Source organism: Protopterus annectens, chromosome 10.part0 (genome assembly GCF_019279795.1).
Source record: "Protopterus annectens isolate FY-2018-M chromosome 10.part0, PAN1.0, whole genome shotgun sequence".
NCBI lineage: Eukaryota > Metazoa > Chordata > Ceratodontiformes > Protopteridae > Protopterus > Protopterus annectens.
The window spans coordinates 1080645175-1080658523 of record NC_056744.1 but is presented as its reverse complement, the minus strand read 5'-3'; the positions used below and the strand labels follow the sequence as shown (position 1 = coordinate 1080658523).

Sequence of the window (13349 nt, the reverse complement as noted above, 5' to 3'; positions counted from 1 at the left end):
TTCAACAAATTAATAACAGTAGCTCATGCCCATTTCTCAGGTACTGTATACTCAAGCATGGCAAGAGAGATCTAGAAAAGAAGGTTCCAGACTGCACATTATGAGAAAAATGGAGGGATACATTAATCCGGGAAAGTATCAGACAATGGGGTGACCACACACCTGCTAGCATTACTCCTGCTGTTAATGACAGACCTCCTCATACCAGATCCATAATGCACACTGCTTTTGTTTAAGGAACAGTCTGAAAGCTGAGTAGATGGCAACCTGGGGAAAATTCTGGAATGTGTTTTGAAGGTCTTCCTGCACAACATTATAAGGCTATACAAGTCAAACTCTGCCTAAACAGCTGCAGAAAGATTTAACAATAAAGTTGGTTTATTTTACCAACTGATGCTGCTAATATGCATTTTAATACTCTATAATAAAGGATGTTATTAAACTCAGTAAGTCTTTTTTTTCTTATTTTTGGAAGGTTTTTTTATTCTGTAAGTTAAATTTTACAGACTACAATTGCTAATGAAAAAAGCTGAACACTGACCTGCAAGGTATCATTATTAAACAACAGCATCTGGATGGCACATAAAATACCCTGTGTTGCAACAATTAAAAGAAAAATATTCCTCAATAATTAAGGAATATTATTAAAAAAAACCTTAAACTGCAAATCATGATACATTTGTATGGACTAGTCAAAAGATCTTAAATGGATATGGTTTCAGCTACACTGATTTTAATTCACCAATGTCAACTAGGTATTGTTAGTTAATGAAAATTACTAATGGTGCAATTTTCATTTGCACACCACCAGTGAAGTGATGTGTGTGAACTTTTTTCAATGGCTGTGCAAGTGTGGAGTTGCTACACTTAAGTAAGGCAGTGCAGAGGTGCTTTTCTTCATCTGGATGAAACCTGAGCAGATGCAGATGAATCATATTTTTCAGCATCGTGCAGTGCATGAAAGGACCAGTTGTACGATAACTGCAGTTAGATTCTAATAAACTGTACAAGCTCAATGGATTGTGTGGTAAACACGGATGGAATCCTAACTGTGACCCTGGTAACTCAGGTTTGATTACTGGTTCAGGCCATGGAGAAGCCAGCCATAAGTAGATGTGACTGACTGGAAGTGCACGATCATGGTCAGCTCACCAATCGAGGGGAAGGGAGACAGATTGGTCCTTCTGCATGTTTGGATAGTACTGCCAGAAAATGAGAAGGAACCCGAGATGGGTGTCTATCTAGCTAAGAACAGCAACTTGTCTGTAGCTGCAGTAGGTGTGACTGCGTGCCTATGCATGTAAGCACTCATGCAACATGGGATAAAAGCAATACAGCCCCCCCCCCCACACACACACTTTTGGTAGTGCACTCATCAACCCGTCAAAAAATTCACAAAATTTCAACTACAGCTCCTTCATGTGGCAAGGAATAAAGTCAGAACAGGAATAAGTACTGCCTACCACCCCCAAAAGAATTGCAACATCACAATTACTGCATGATACTCAGCTAACAAATGTACCAAGCAAGACCGTCAAGAAGAGGACTGTCATGAGGATGAACAGTTTTTTAAAACAAAATACAAGTCCCTAAACTTAGTCTGAGATTACAAGACAGTAATTACATAAGTACAGGTGAAATGGGTTAATGATACTAATACACATGGCCTACATTAAAATAATGACTATACAACTGTATTTGTTTACACAGACAACTTAAAACAAAAACAAGCTATTTTTGTTTGCTTGTTTTTTTTCACATGGGGTATTAAAAACATTTGATTGCATTCTACCCTTTTAACTTGTTAATGTAATAAAACCCTCCAGTTTCAATGTTTCTAAAGCGCACTTAAAGTTTATCCAGAAGTCATAACGTCTGATTAAATTTCATAATTGCTGTACCTTTTAAAAACTGATGCATGGAAACCAAATGTGTGTCATGTGTTACTAAAATGACTAACTGTTAATTAATCCATCACAGTCTCTCATTTTTGCAATTTTACTTTTCTATGTCTTATGACCCAGCAGCGCCAGCACCTTTATTAAGACGTAATAACCATAGCTGTCCTTCTGAGATAATCATGTACAGAAACACAAACATAGCAAGAAGAGCTCGGACCATACTATTAGGAAAATGTCTTCCACTGTCAAAACATGCAGATGGCAACATTAAGAAAAACAAAACTGTAAATGGGATGGCCATGGATTTTTAGTTGCTTGGAGAACTTTAAATGAAAAGAAATGCTTTAAAACAAGTTATGCTCATTAGCTTAAATGCAAGCAAATGCTTACAAGAAAAAGGTTAAAGACTGCAAATAAATTATGCCCTATTAAAGAATCAAATGCCCAGTTTCTTTAAATATCCTGTCTATAAATTAAACCATTATGTAAGAAACAAAGGAGAAAAAAGAGCCATTAGGGCATACTGAAGATTCTCATTATTTCTAAAGTGAGCAAATATTAAAATGAGTAAAATACTGGCAGAAAGTGCAGACTTATTTAAAACAGTAGCTTTTAACTGCTATGCATCAAGTCCTCAGTTCCTGTCTCGATAAGCTATAGGCCTATGGCAGCAGTTAGCTCTTTCAGGGAGAACTTCCCATCACCATTTTTATCAAATGGACTTAGTTCCTGCAATTTTGGTAGTGCAGTGCCAAAAATGTCTTCAAGATCCTTATAAGATAGTTCCCCAAATAAACCTTTCTTTGATGACTGAAACAATACTTCCAGATCTGTAAAAAAGAAAAAAAAAATGTGAAATCAATCTGAAACATCAGTATGAAACCAGCAAATTGCTTGCACACAGTATCTGAAAGGAACCAATGTGACAGTACTCTTAAGAAGGAGGCAACTAAGAATTACTGTCTGCAGCATACCAGGTAGTCTAGCTAGCATTAATAATTATGTGGACTTTTTCACTGTTTGTACCTATCTACAACTCTTAGCACCACTCTATTCAGCTGTACAAGACACTATCATATTCTTATTGCCAATTGCAGTTCAGTCAAAATAAAAATGCCCACTGTAATTGTTGCAATGATGTCAGACTTCTTGAGCTATCCTGGATCTTGTCACAAAAATATAATGGTCTAGAGAAAATCTTTTCATTCGGTACCGTTGTCTGATGATTCACTATAACAGTATGAGGACAAATACTACAATCACTGATGCAGAACTCCGTAATGTGTATTGAAACTGCCCTCTAGTGGTGGACATCAGTACTCATCCTGTATTTTCAGCAGGCATGGTCTACATCAGTGGTGCACAACCTTTTTGTGGGGAGGGCCACTACACAAATTTTTAATGCATCTGCAGGCCACCTGTAGTAAGTTGTCACGAGTTAATAGGTACAGGTACTGGCATTTTTACTTAAGACAGCAGTCATGAAATTGCCTGTTTGCTATATCAATTTTGCGTTTAACTTTATTCTGGCTTGCAGCCATGACTTATTACAAACTCTTACAGAAAGTTACTACTGTTTACAGACTACAAGTTATAAACAACAAAGAATAGTTACTTCCACAGCTAAAATTAGAGGTGTGCACAACTGCAGTCAATTAGGTAAGTAAGCACATGCTGGAAAGTTTACGTGACTGGAGTAAGGCATTGCATTTTTTCACTATTTTAAAAAATTTTGGATACTCTCTGGGGACCAGATGGTAATGCATCAAGGGCCGGATTTGGCCCCGGGGCCGGACATTGTGCACCACTGGTCTACATTAAAATAACAGCTATTCAACAGCTGGACCGTCAATAGTATACATGGATGCAATATCAAGCCTGGCTAGTCTGCTAGAGAGCAGCCCAGCTATCAAAAGAGATCAATCTGCATGCTTACTTATTCTTACTTGATGCCACAGAAAAGCCAGGTAAAGACACTACACTAAAATGCTCTTAAGCCAGGCTAAAAAAAATTACTAGAAACTAGGCAAGTAAAAAATGAATAGCAATTTAAATATATCAAATAAGCAAACACTTTATTAAAGCCGATCAACTTACTACCTAATCATATAAACAGTGAGTTTGTAACCAAGTTAAATCTGTGCCAAACAAAAATACATTCCTTAGAAAGCAACTCTACACCTTCACAACTCATCAACACTTAAAGCATAAGAAAAACTCCAACTCACATTACCGCTTGCACTGCAGACAAGTCTCCACCTTAGAGAATCAAATTTAGCTGTTTTGCTGACACTGCAAACTTGTCTCTACCACTGAAAATCCCATTCACGCTACCTTTATCTAACACTACAGACGCACAATCACTACCACTACACTTAATGTACTTCCTCACTACGCTAGTGAAGAAATCCCACACATTTCTGGACTATAATAACTGCACGAGTCTATGTTTTAGTAGTTGCCAAGCCTCCTTTGCACCTCCCACACCCTCTAACTCATATATGCTAACGCCAACATTACAAGACAGTAATGACAAAACCAGCCATCTGATATGCACTGACATCACTTCAACTTAGTACTACAACTATCAGACTGTTTTTTCTTACTACAGCAAAGAACAGACCACTTCTACCTCCATGTGAACTTCTCATTTACTATCAATTTAAACAACTTTGACATAACAAAAACATTCTTTGACTAAACACATATTTGATAGCCAAAAATACACATTTCAACAACTCCATACTCAAATGAAAGTTTCTCTCTCTCTCCAAACATGCATGCTGTTAACTCATTGTCTGCGTTTATACAAATGTATGCAATGTGGCACTTTTCTCCTTTGGTCTAAACTAAAAAGGGACTATGTGCAGTTTGAATTCCATGATAAACAAAAAGTGAAATAAATAAATACTTTAGTGAAATTCACATTGACTTCTTTGTAAAATATGCCATTATTTTCTCTTTGTCCACAATGTGTTCTTTTGAATGTGAAATTTTATAATTACAAATGTGCTACTGAAGTTAAAGTTACTGTTGTCTTCTTTTTAAGAACTTTTAATTCCCCATGATGTTGCTTTCTCATAAAAAGTACAGTTGCATTACACTTGCCATAACTGTAGATGTTTGAGTAGATCAATGCTGCTGTACTGATTTTCATGGATCTTCCTGCCATGCAGAAGCCCATGACCAACCAAATCCCCAGAGTCTTTGCATCAGCCCAAGACGTCAAATGTTTAAGAATAGGACACATGTCTTCTGGGACCATCTTCAGGTCTTTCTAGTATGTGGTACACAGTCTGATGCCTGAGGACATGACCCTTCAAGTTGTCTACAATTTTGAGACACATGGACTAAAACTTCAGGAAGGGAATGACGGGGGGGGGGGTGATGGATGACAGAATAAGGGTATTCACCTCCAACTTCCAGCCAAGGCAGGCCAAGCAGAAAAGAGGGGAAGGAGGATGTGAGTTGGTATTTCAACACTGATCTACTCAAACATTTACAATTATGGTAAATGTAACACAACTGCAGTACGTTCTTAGGTTCATAGGTTCATAGGTTCATACTAGGCTATCTGCCCTAGGGCATTTATATGCCTAGCCAGAATGTGTTTGGCTTTCGCCACCCATTTTAAATTTATTTTGCTATGCCCTTTTTCGAGGTTAGTATACTGTGCCTCTGTCTAACAGTGACACAGAAATGATACCTGGGGTAAACCTACGATCTCCCATCCACTCATCAAGATTCCTCTTGAAGAGAGTTAATGAGGGACTCTGCCTAACCTGGACTGGGATTTTATTCCAGAGTGAAGGGAGCCTCTGGGTTCATAGTTAATGTTGTAGTACTGATTCTTGGGAGGGCTACCAAAGCAAGAGGTTGGGAGGCTGGCTGTCTGAAGGCCCCTGGGACAGCAGGTTCTGTAAAACAGCAGAGGCAAAATCTGTCCTAGTCCTGGACGTGGTGTCAAAATGACAATGTTTGGTAAAGGTGTGGACAGAAGACCAAGTGGCATATTCCAAGATGGTCTGAGGAGGGATACCTATTAGGAAGGCAGTGGTGGCAGTCCAGTGTCTCATGACATGTGTCCTGTCAGATGCTGGTAGTTGCTTTCTATGATGATTACAACAGAAGGTAATATGATTAGCTATCCATTTTGAAACTGCCTGTTTGGAGACAGGCCTGCCTTCTTTTCCTTCTGCAAAGGTCACTAAACGTTGTTCTGCTCTATTTGGAGACTGTGTCCTGATAAGGCACCACCAGATCACATGGTGAACATCCAAGTATAGCTTGGTTTATAGAGTAAAAAACATATCTAATGCAAGACTAAAATAAACAATGTAAGAGAGGGCACTAGACGCAACACAAGCTTAAATCCCGGATCTTTACTGAACACAAGGTTAGCGCATTCATCCTGTCTTTACAAAGGACTTAATCAGTTAGTTTACAGGAAATTACATAACACTTTAAACTAAAAAAAAAAAAAACATTCTACCAATCACATCAGTTGCCTACTGAATAACTAATCAACTCATGACATCAATTTAAAAAGCTCTACAAAAATTTAAAGAATGCCTTTAATCTAACATTTAATACATAATTCATGAATTACATAATTTACTTAAAAACTTATTTTATAATAATCTACAATTTATACAATAAATCAAATTTTCTCTCTATATTTTAAAATACTACTGATATAAATATTTCCATTTAAGCCAATGCATTACTTGAAATCCCCCTATTTCATCTACTACATTATCAATAAACACAAAAATGTAAACCTCTTAAACTCCATACATTTTTTAGGAGTGCTTGTGCAAAGCATTTGTTTCTTTAACCTTTTTTATATCACTCAAATGTTCATAGATCCTATATTTTAATTTCCTATTAGCTTTCCCCACATAAAATGCCAAACAAGATAAACAAGTAGCTAAGTAAACAACTCTAGTAGTGTTACAATTACATAATCCTGGGCATCCAATCGTCCTCAGATGCCCTTCCACATAAACGTAGGGGCCATCATTGACATACTTGCGTTGCAATACTTATAGTTCTCACACATACTTGCGTTGCAATACTTATAGTTCTCACACTTACTCATTTTTTATCTCACATATTTTTGTCTATTATGTTGTCCCCTTTCCAAACAATTTGTTATATTTTCCTCTACGGTAAGTAACTCGGGGTTTATCCTCTATTTTCTCCTTATTCTCCTGAGTAAAACTTAAATTCCATGCATCCCTAATAATCTCAAATATTCCATGTGTTTCACAATTGTAAGTTATCACCATTGAGACATCTTATTTCTATCATTTAATGTGTGCTACTCAGGAAGTATTAATTCCTAAGAAGGGTGCAAATATATTTGTTCGGCCCCTAATTATCTCTTTTTTTAACCTTCTCAATTACCTTTTTGGGTAACTCTTATCTATGAAGATTTTTTAATAAAATTTTTAATTCTGTAAAGAAAAGATCATCCTCCCTAACCAAATGCAAAAGCAACACCATCTGTCTCTTCACAATATTTCTTTTGAAATAATGGGTGACAGCTTTTGAAATGTAAAAATGAATCATTGCATGTTATCTTATGATGTATATTTTTTTCAGTTCTCTATTTTACATCTAGATAATTAATTTTATCACAACTATATTCACGAGTAAATTAAAAAAAAAACTGTTAAAAAAAAATCAATAAAAACATTCATAGCTTCTAAAGCCCCTTTCCACAGTAACAAATAATATTTTAATACATAACCAAACAAGGAAGACCTGAATACATACTGCTTTTTACACTCTGCCAACAGTAAATTTACATAAATGGGGTAACTCTTGTCCTTGTTGAATACAGTGAAGGGTTTTTTTGCACATCAGGGCTTAAAGTTCAGAGACCAGCCTGGCTAATGTGATCATCTTTAAAGGGGTAAGGGCAGCTGACTCAAAAGGTGGCAGGGTAGGTTTTTCCAAAACATAATTCAGGTCCCAAGAAGGAAAAGGGTTTTTCCTGGGTGGTTTCAGGTGTACTACCCTTTTCAGATATGGTTTCAAATGGGGGTAAGTACAGATATTTAGAAAGCAAGGTATGCAAGCAGAGAAGGCAGACACATATACCTTAATACTTGAATAACGCAGGCCCTGATTAAATAGTTCTGAAAGGTATTCCAGCATTGGATATTCATGCCAGCATTAGCTGGTGTCACACTTTTGGTCTGGCACCAACAGAAAACCTTTTCCACTTTGATAAATATGACTGTCTGGTAGTTGGCTTTCCTGCCTCTTTCACGATAAATAACACTTCAGTAGAGTAATTTGCATTGTTTGGTGATAAAATCCTATCCTCCAAGGTGTTAGCTTGAGTGTTTTCATGTGTAAGTGAATGACAGATCCCTTTAATTAAGTAAAATCTGGCTAAAACTGGCTAGGTTTGTAAGGGCTCTTGAGCCGTTAGCTAAGTAATCTCCTATGAACCTATGAACAGGGTGAGTAGCTCTACCACTGGGGAAGACTAAAATATTATTCCTAGCTGAGGATCAACTAAAAGTAGAACCAGTATTGCCTTGGCCAAAAGGGGGCTATGAGTATCATGCTCAACCTGTCTGATCTCACTTTTAGCTGTACTCTGGGAATTAAGGGTAACAGACAGAAGGCATACAGGAAGAGGTCTGTCTATCTGAAGAAGAAGGTGCTCGCTCTCCAAGTTCCTGTTTGTTAGGTTCTGGAGAAGAACCTTTATAGCTGTGTGTTCCAAGGAGGAGTAATGAGATTTATACTGAGGTATCCCATTGATGGATGAGGTTCAGGAAAATCTCTCTCTCTCTCTCCTTAGCATCCATTTGTTTGGGGTCCCGATGGTCCCTGCAGAGAGAATCTGCTATAGTGTTGTTCTGGCCTGGGTTGTAGGGCACTATTAGTGTCAGTTGTAGTTCTTGTGCTAAAAGCCATACCATTATTGCTAGATTGCACAGGATGTAAGAATGAGTTCCCCCTTGTTTATGTGCAACATAACTGTGGTGTTGTCTGTCCAGATCTGCAGTGCTCCTGTGGTTCAGTTTGCTTTGTAAGTCTTTTATAGCTAAAAACACTGTTAGCATTTCTTTTTTGGTTTATGTGCAATTTCCTTTGTTCTGGGGTACAGACTCCCTGCTCCTTCAACTATCTTAAATGTGCTCCCCAAGCAATGTCTGAGCTGTTTGAGGTAATTGTTTGTCTGTCTAAAGTAAACAGAAGTTTGCCCCTGGGTTTTGCAGAATGGTGTCTTTCCACCAAACTGCTATTTTTTTAGGCAGGGGACAAGCATTTATCTAGATTTCTAAGGATTGTAAATGCTGTTTTCAACTGTTTTTTTTTTTTGAAACCAATGTAGTTTTCCTCTTGTGCAACTATGCAAGAGGAACTAATACAGGATGCCATGTATCCCAAGGTCCTTAGGTGTTCCCTTGCAGTGAGTGTCTGCCTTTGTAACAGACTCTACAGATAGCTCATCAAGCAGGAAACCTTGTCTTGGGGTAGGAAGGCCTTTTGCTGTAATGAGTGTATCATAGCACCTGGACAGAGAATTCTTGCCTGTGGCTGAAGGTGGGGCCTACCTTCTGGAAGCAATCCATGGTGACTTGCAGGGCTGTCTGATGTTCCAGGGTGGTTTTCCCCTAGATCAAGCAGTTGTCCTGGTAAGGGTAAATGGGAAATCCTACAGCTATAAAATGGGCTATAACCAGTCCTAGGCATTTGGTGAAAACTTTGGGAACAGTAGATAAGCCAAATGGTAATGCACAAAACTGGTATTATAATCCTCTTGCCAGAAACCGAACATAATTCTTGTGTTCCTTGACTACAGGAATGTGAAGGTACACCATATCGGCTCCCTGGAAGATCATAGGCAACAGTTTTTTTGGGTTAGCATTCTGAACTTTTGCATGCAAAGAAACTTGTTCAACATTGACAAGTCTAGGTCTAGTTCATCCTTTCTTGGGACTAGGAATATTCTTGAGTAGAACCTTGTACCCTTCAGAAATTGGATGAATGGATCAATGTTGTAGAAGTTCTGTTACTATGGGGGGGGGGGTCCCTCTTGGTATTTTGGGAGCTTTGATATCTCTAGATTTTTTCCCCAGAAAACAGCCCTTTACTATGATATACAAAGACTCACTAGTCCCTGTTGATGACTATTCACTGCTGTATGAAGGGTGGAAAGTCTCCCTGCTGGGAGGAGAGGAGATGAGGTAGGTTTTGGGGAAAGGGGTGATGAGTGGTACTGAAGGTAGTCACAACTGCTCTCTGGGGGACACTGGATACTTGGATCATTTGATCTGGTATGCTGCTCAGTTTGCCACCTTCTGTTCTTGGTCTTTTGTCACAGAGAGGCCTCCCCTTTGTTTGCCTTAGAGGCAGTGACAGTGGCCAAGATTTAGAGAAGTAACTCTTGTTATATCTAGGTGTGGGAGAAAAATAAAAGTTTTTAACTATTTTGATTTGTTTCCCTTTCTTGTCAATTTTTTTCAAAAACTTTCTCAGTGTGTGTGTGTGTGTGTGTGTGGAGAGGGAGAAACAAGGACTCCTAATCCAGTGGAGCATCAAGGAATTCCACCTTCAACTAGTCTGACAGAGGTCAAATCCTCAGCTACATGACAGACCCCATAGCAGCTGCCTTACATGATGTGTCCAGTTCATCACAGCCACATTTTGGTGAGTGTTTCTGCATCTGGAGTGCTGATCTAGCTGTATCCTGTATGTCCCTTTGTGGGCTCTTGTGAGAGATCCATAATGATCTTCTCTTGCAAAGGCTCCATGTACTCTAACTTGTGAAATTGACAGTCAAGAGTCCTCATAGCCACGGTACTTGATGTGTTTTTTAAACAAATCTATCAAGCATTCTGCTCTCGCTGTCATTTTGTAAAGGATATCTGGCTGAACCCTTAGGAGTTCCCCTAGCAGATTCAGTTGACACCACCAAGGGATTTGCTTGTGGGTGTCAAACACTCACACTCTATAAAAGTGATATGGCTTCCTAGGGGCAAAGGGGAAGGGAGTCAGGCTGCAGAGATAAATCTACAAAGCAAAGGCATAATCCAGAACTATAAATGCAGGTGGAATTGTTAAGGGTCTGGAAGACGGCAGGCACATAAGCTCTCTGTAATGGGTCTGGGCCTGACAAAACTTTCTACTCTCCCAATTAAATGTCTCTTTCATCTTGTGCATAATTTCCACAAAGGATAAATCCTCAAGGGGAGAGGCAGAGGAAAGGGTGTAATCTGAATCTGAGTCAGGTAAAGATTAAGGAGGGAGGTGTTTAGCATAGCACAACTTTTCCTCATCTTCGGATTCTGAGTAGTTTGAGCCCTCCTGGGGAGATGCATCTCTCCTTCTTTTTCCAAGAGATGCTCCTGGAATAATCACCTGTGGCTGGACCTCTGGATTTCACAAAATTCATGAAATCCTTGGCAAGCTTAACTAGGTCCTGTGCATTGACCCAGGTTGGTAAGGCTGACGACTGAGGCAATGTGGGTTGGGGCATGCTAATCAGTCTCTTGGGTTTTGGTACTCAGGGTTTAGAAATCAAGGCCTCAGGATGTGAGCGGGTGGCCAGGACCTCTATCCGGATTCCTGAAATTTCCTCATGAATGACTCCCAAGGGAATACCACCGTCTCTATCGGTTACCAACTCTTTGGTGTCAGAAGACAAGGTCTATGAAACAGCTTTGGACCTGACTGACATTGGTGCGTCAGTTGCGTCAGAGGGAAGGACGCAGTGGTCATTGAACCAGAGGGCTAGAAAGAATCCTCACCTGTGTCGTTGACCAAAGACATGAATATGAACATGGAAGGTTCTCTGTCATCCACAACATCATTCTCCTTTGTTTTTTTTTTTTACCTTTTCATTTCTTGGGAAGGGAATTGGCCAATGTGGCATTGGGCAAGACTACTTCCAAGGACTTCGGTCATACATTTCAAAGTTTTTGGAATGAAACCTAGTAATGTTTTATTATTACATTCTTATATCACACTTTTCTTTATTTTTCTATATTTTTTCACAAAAATATTTTTCTTGGTAAGATTTTATTTCTTCATTTATACACTTTTTTCTCTTTTACTCTTTTCTTACCAAACCCCAAAGTTTATCATATTTATATTTATAAAATGTTACTACTAATCCTTCATCTTTTTATTTATCCACTTTAACAGTTTGTACAAATTTAAAGAATCAGCATACAACACTGGTTAATTAACCTTAAACCTCCTTCCTCTTTATTTACATACAAAACTCCTCTTTCTACCAGGTTTAATTTAGAACTCCATATAAATAAAAAAAAAATCTACAATAATTCCTTTTCAAATACTATTATTGGGGTTGAGAGGGTGGCCTAATGGTTTGCCTTACAAACACAAGGTGCAGGGTTTGAGTCTCACAAGGGATAATTGGCTAGGCTTAAAATGGCCCACAAGAGCAGTCAGTCTAGTACTAACCTATGAACCTATGTTGGCAAGTGCGATACTTTTCCCATCAATACTGTATTTATCAAATAAGCCTTTTTTCTGATTGATAATTTATATGTTCTCCAGAAAAGACACATTTGTTTTATTCCTTCTATTGTTTTCCCCAGTGAATTCTACTTCCATCTATATTCCAAAATGTTATACCTAATATAGACATTTCATTCAATGTGAAATACATACCCCTTATCTTTACTACATCACCTAAACCTTTACTTTTCTCTTTATTTCTTCTAACATAGTTCTTATATCATTTCCTTTCTTTTCATGTTTGCCTCTTAAATCACAATTAAAATCTCCTGTTATTATAATATTCATATTTATCACTACATAGTCTAAAATCTGATGAAATAAGCTTTCCCTTTCTTTAAAATTAGCATAAGCATATACTTGTTCTTTCCATTTTAAATCTAAAATGGATAATTTTCCCATTTTTGCTAAAATTACATCTAATATCTTTACTATATTTCTACAGAATATGGCCATTCCAGAACATCTCTCATTTCCCAAATTCCATATTACCTTTCCTTTTCATAGCTTCTCTGTTTGTAATCTTTCATTTGTTAAAAAAATCTTGTATTTTCTAATATAGTTATGTCTACATCACATGTATTACACCACTCCAAAAATTACTGTTTTTCTTACTATATTCTAAAGCACTCTAAAATTTTCATTTCCCCGTTTCCGTAGACTCCTGGTTTTATAAGTTCATACTAATTACTATGCTAGCTTTCTTACTAAGTCATTCTAAATCAAACCAATTTTCTTCCCAATGGTGAGAATCAAATACTGTACCTTGTGTCTGTCAGTCAAACACCTTAAACATTATACCAAGCCCCAATCTTTAGTTGTATATGTTCGTTTTCATCCACTTCCTTTCTTTTTTGTACTTATCCCTTTAATTTTATTTTTCTGTCTTTTACCCTTTTACCAAGAGATTTCTTTCCATCTTTACTACCTTCC

At 37.8% G+C, this 13349-nt stretch overlaps 1 protein-coding gene across 1 annotated transcript in view; it reads right to left on the bottom strand.

The window, feature by feature from the left end:
* Positions 1-462: 462 nt before the first annotated feature.
* Positions 463-13349, bottom strand: part of EFCAB14 (EF-hand calcium binding domain 14) — a 664702-nt gene continuing 651815 nt past the window's right edge. The window contains exon 9 of the mRNA XM_044085823.1: positions 463-2731. Coding sequence (XP_043941758.1) covers positions 2556-2731 — 176 coding nt within the window. The 3' untranslated portion in view covers positions 463-2555. The remainder of the gene's footprint in view (positions 2732-13349) is intronic.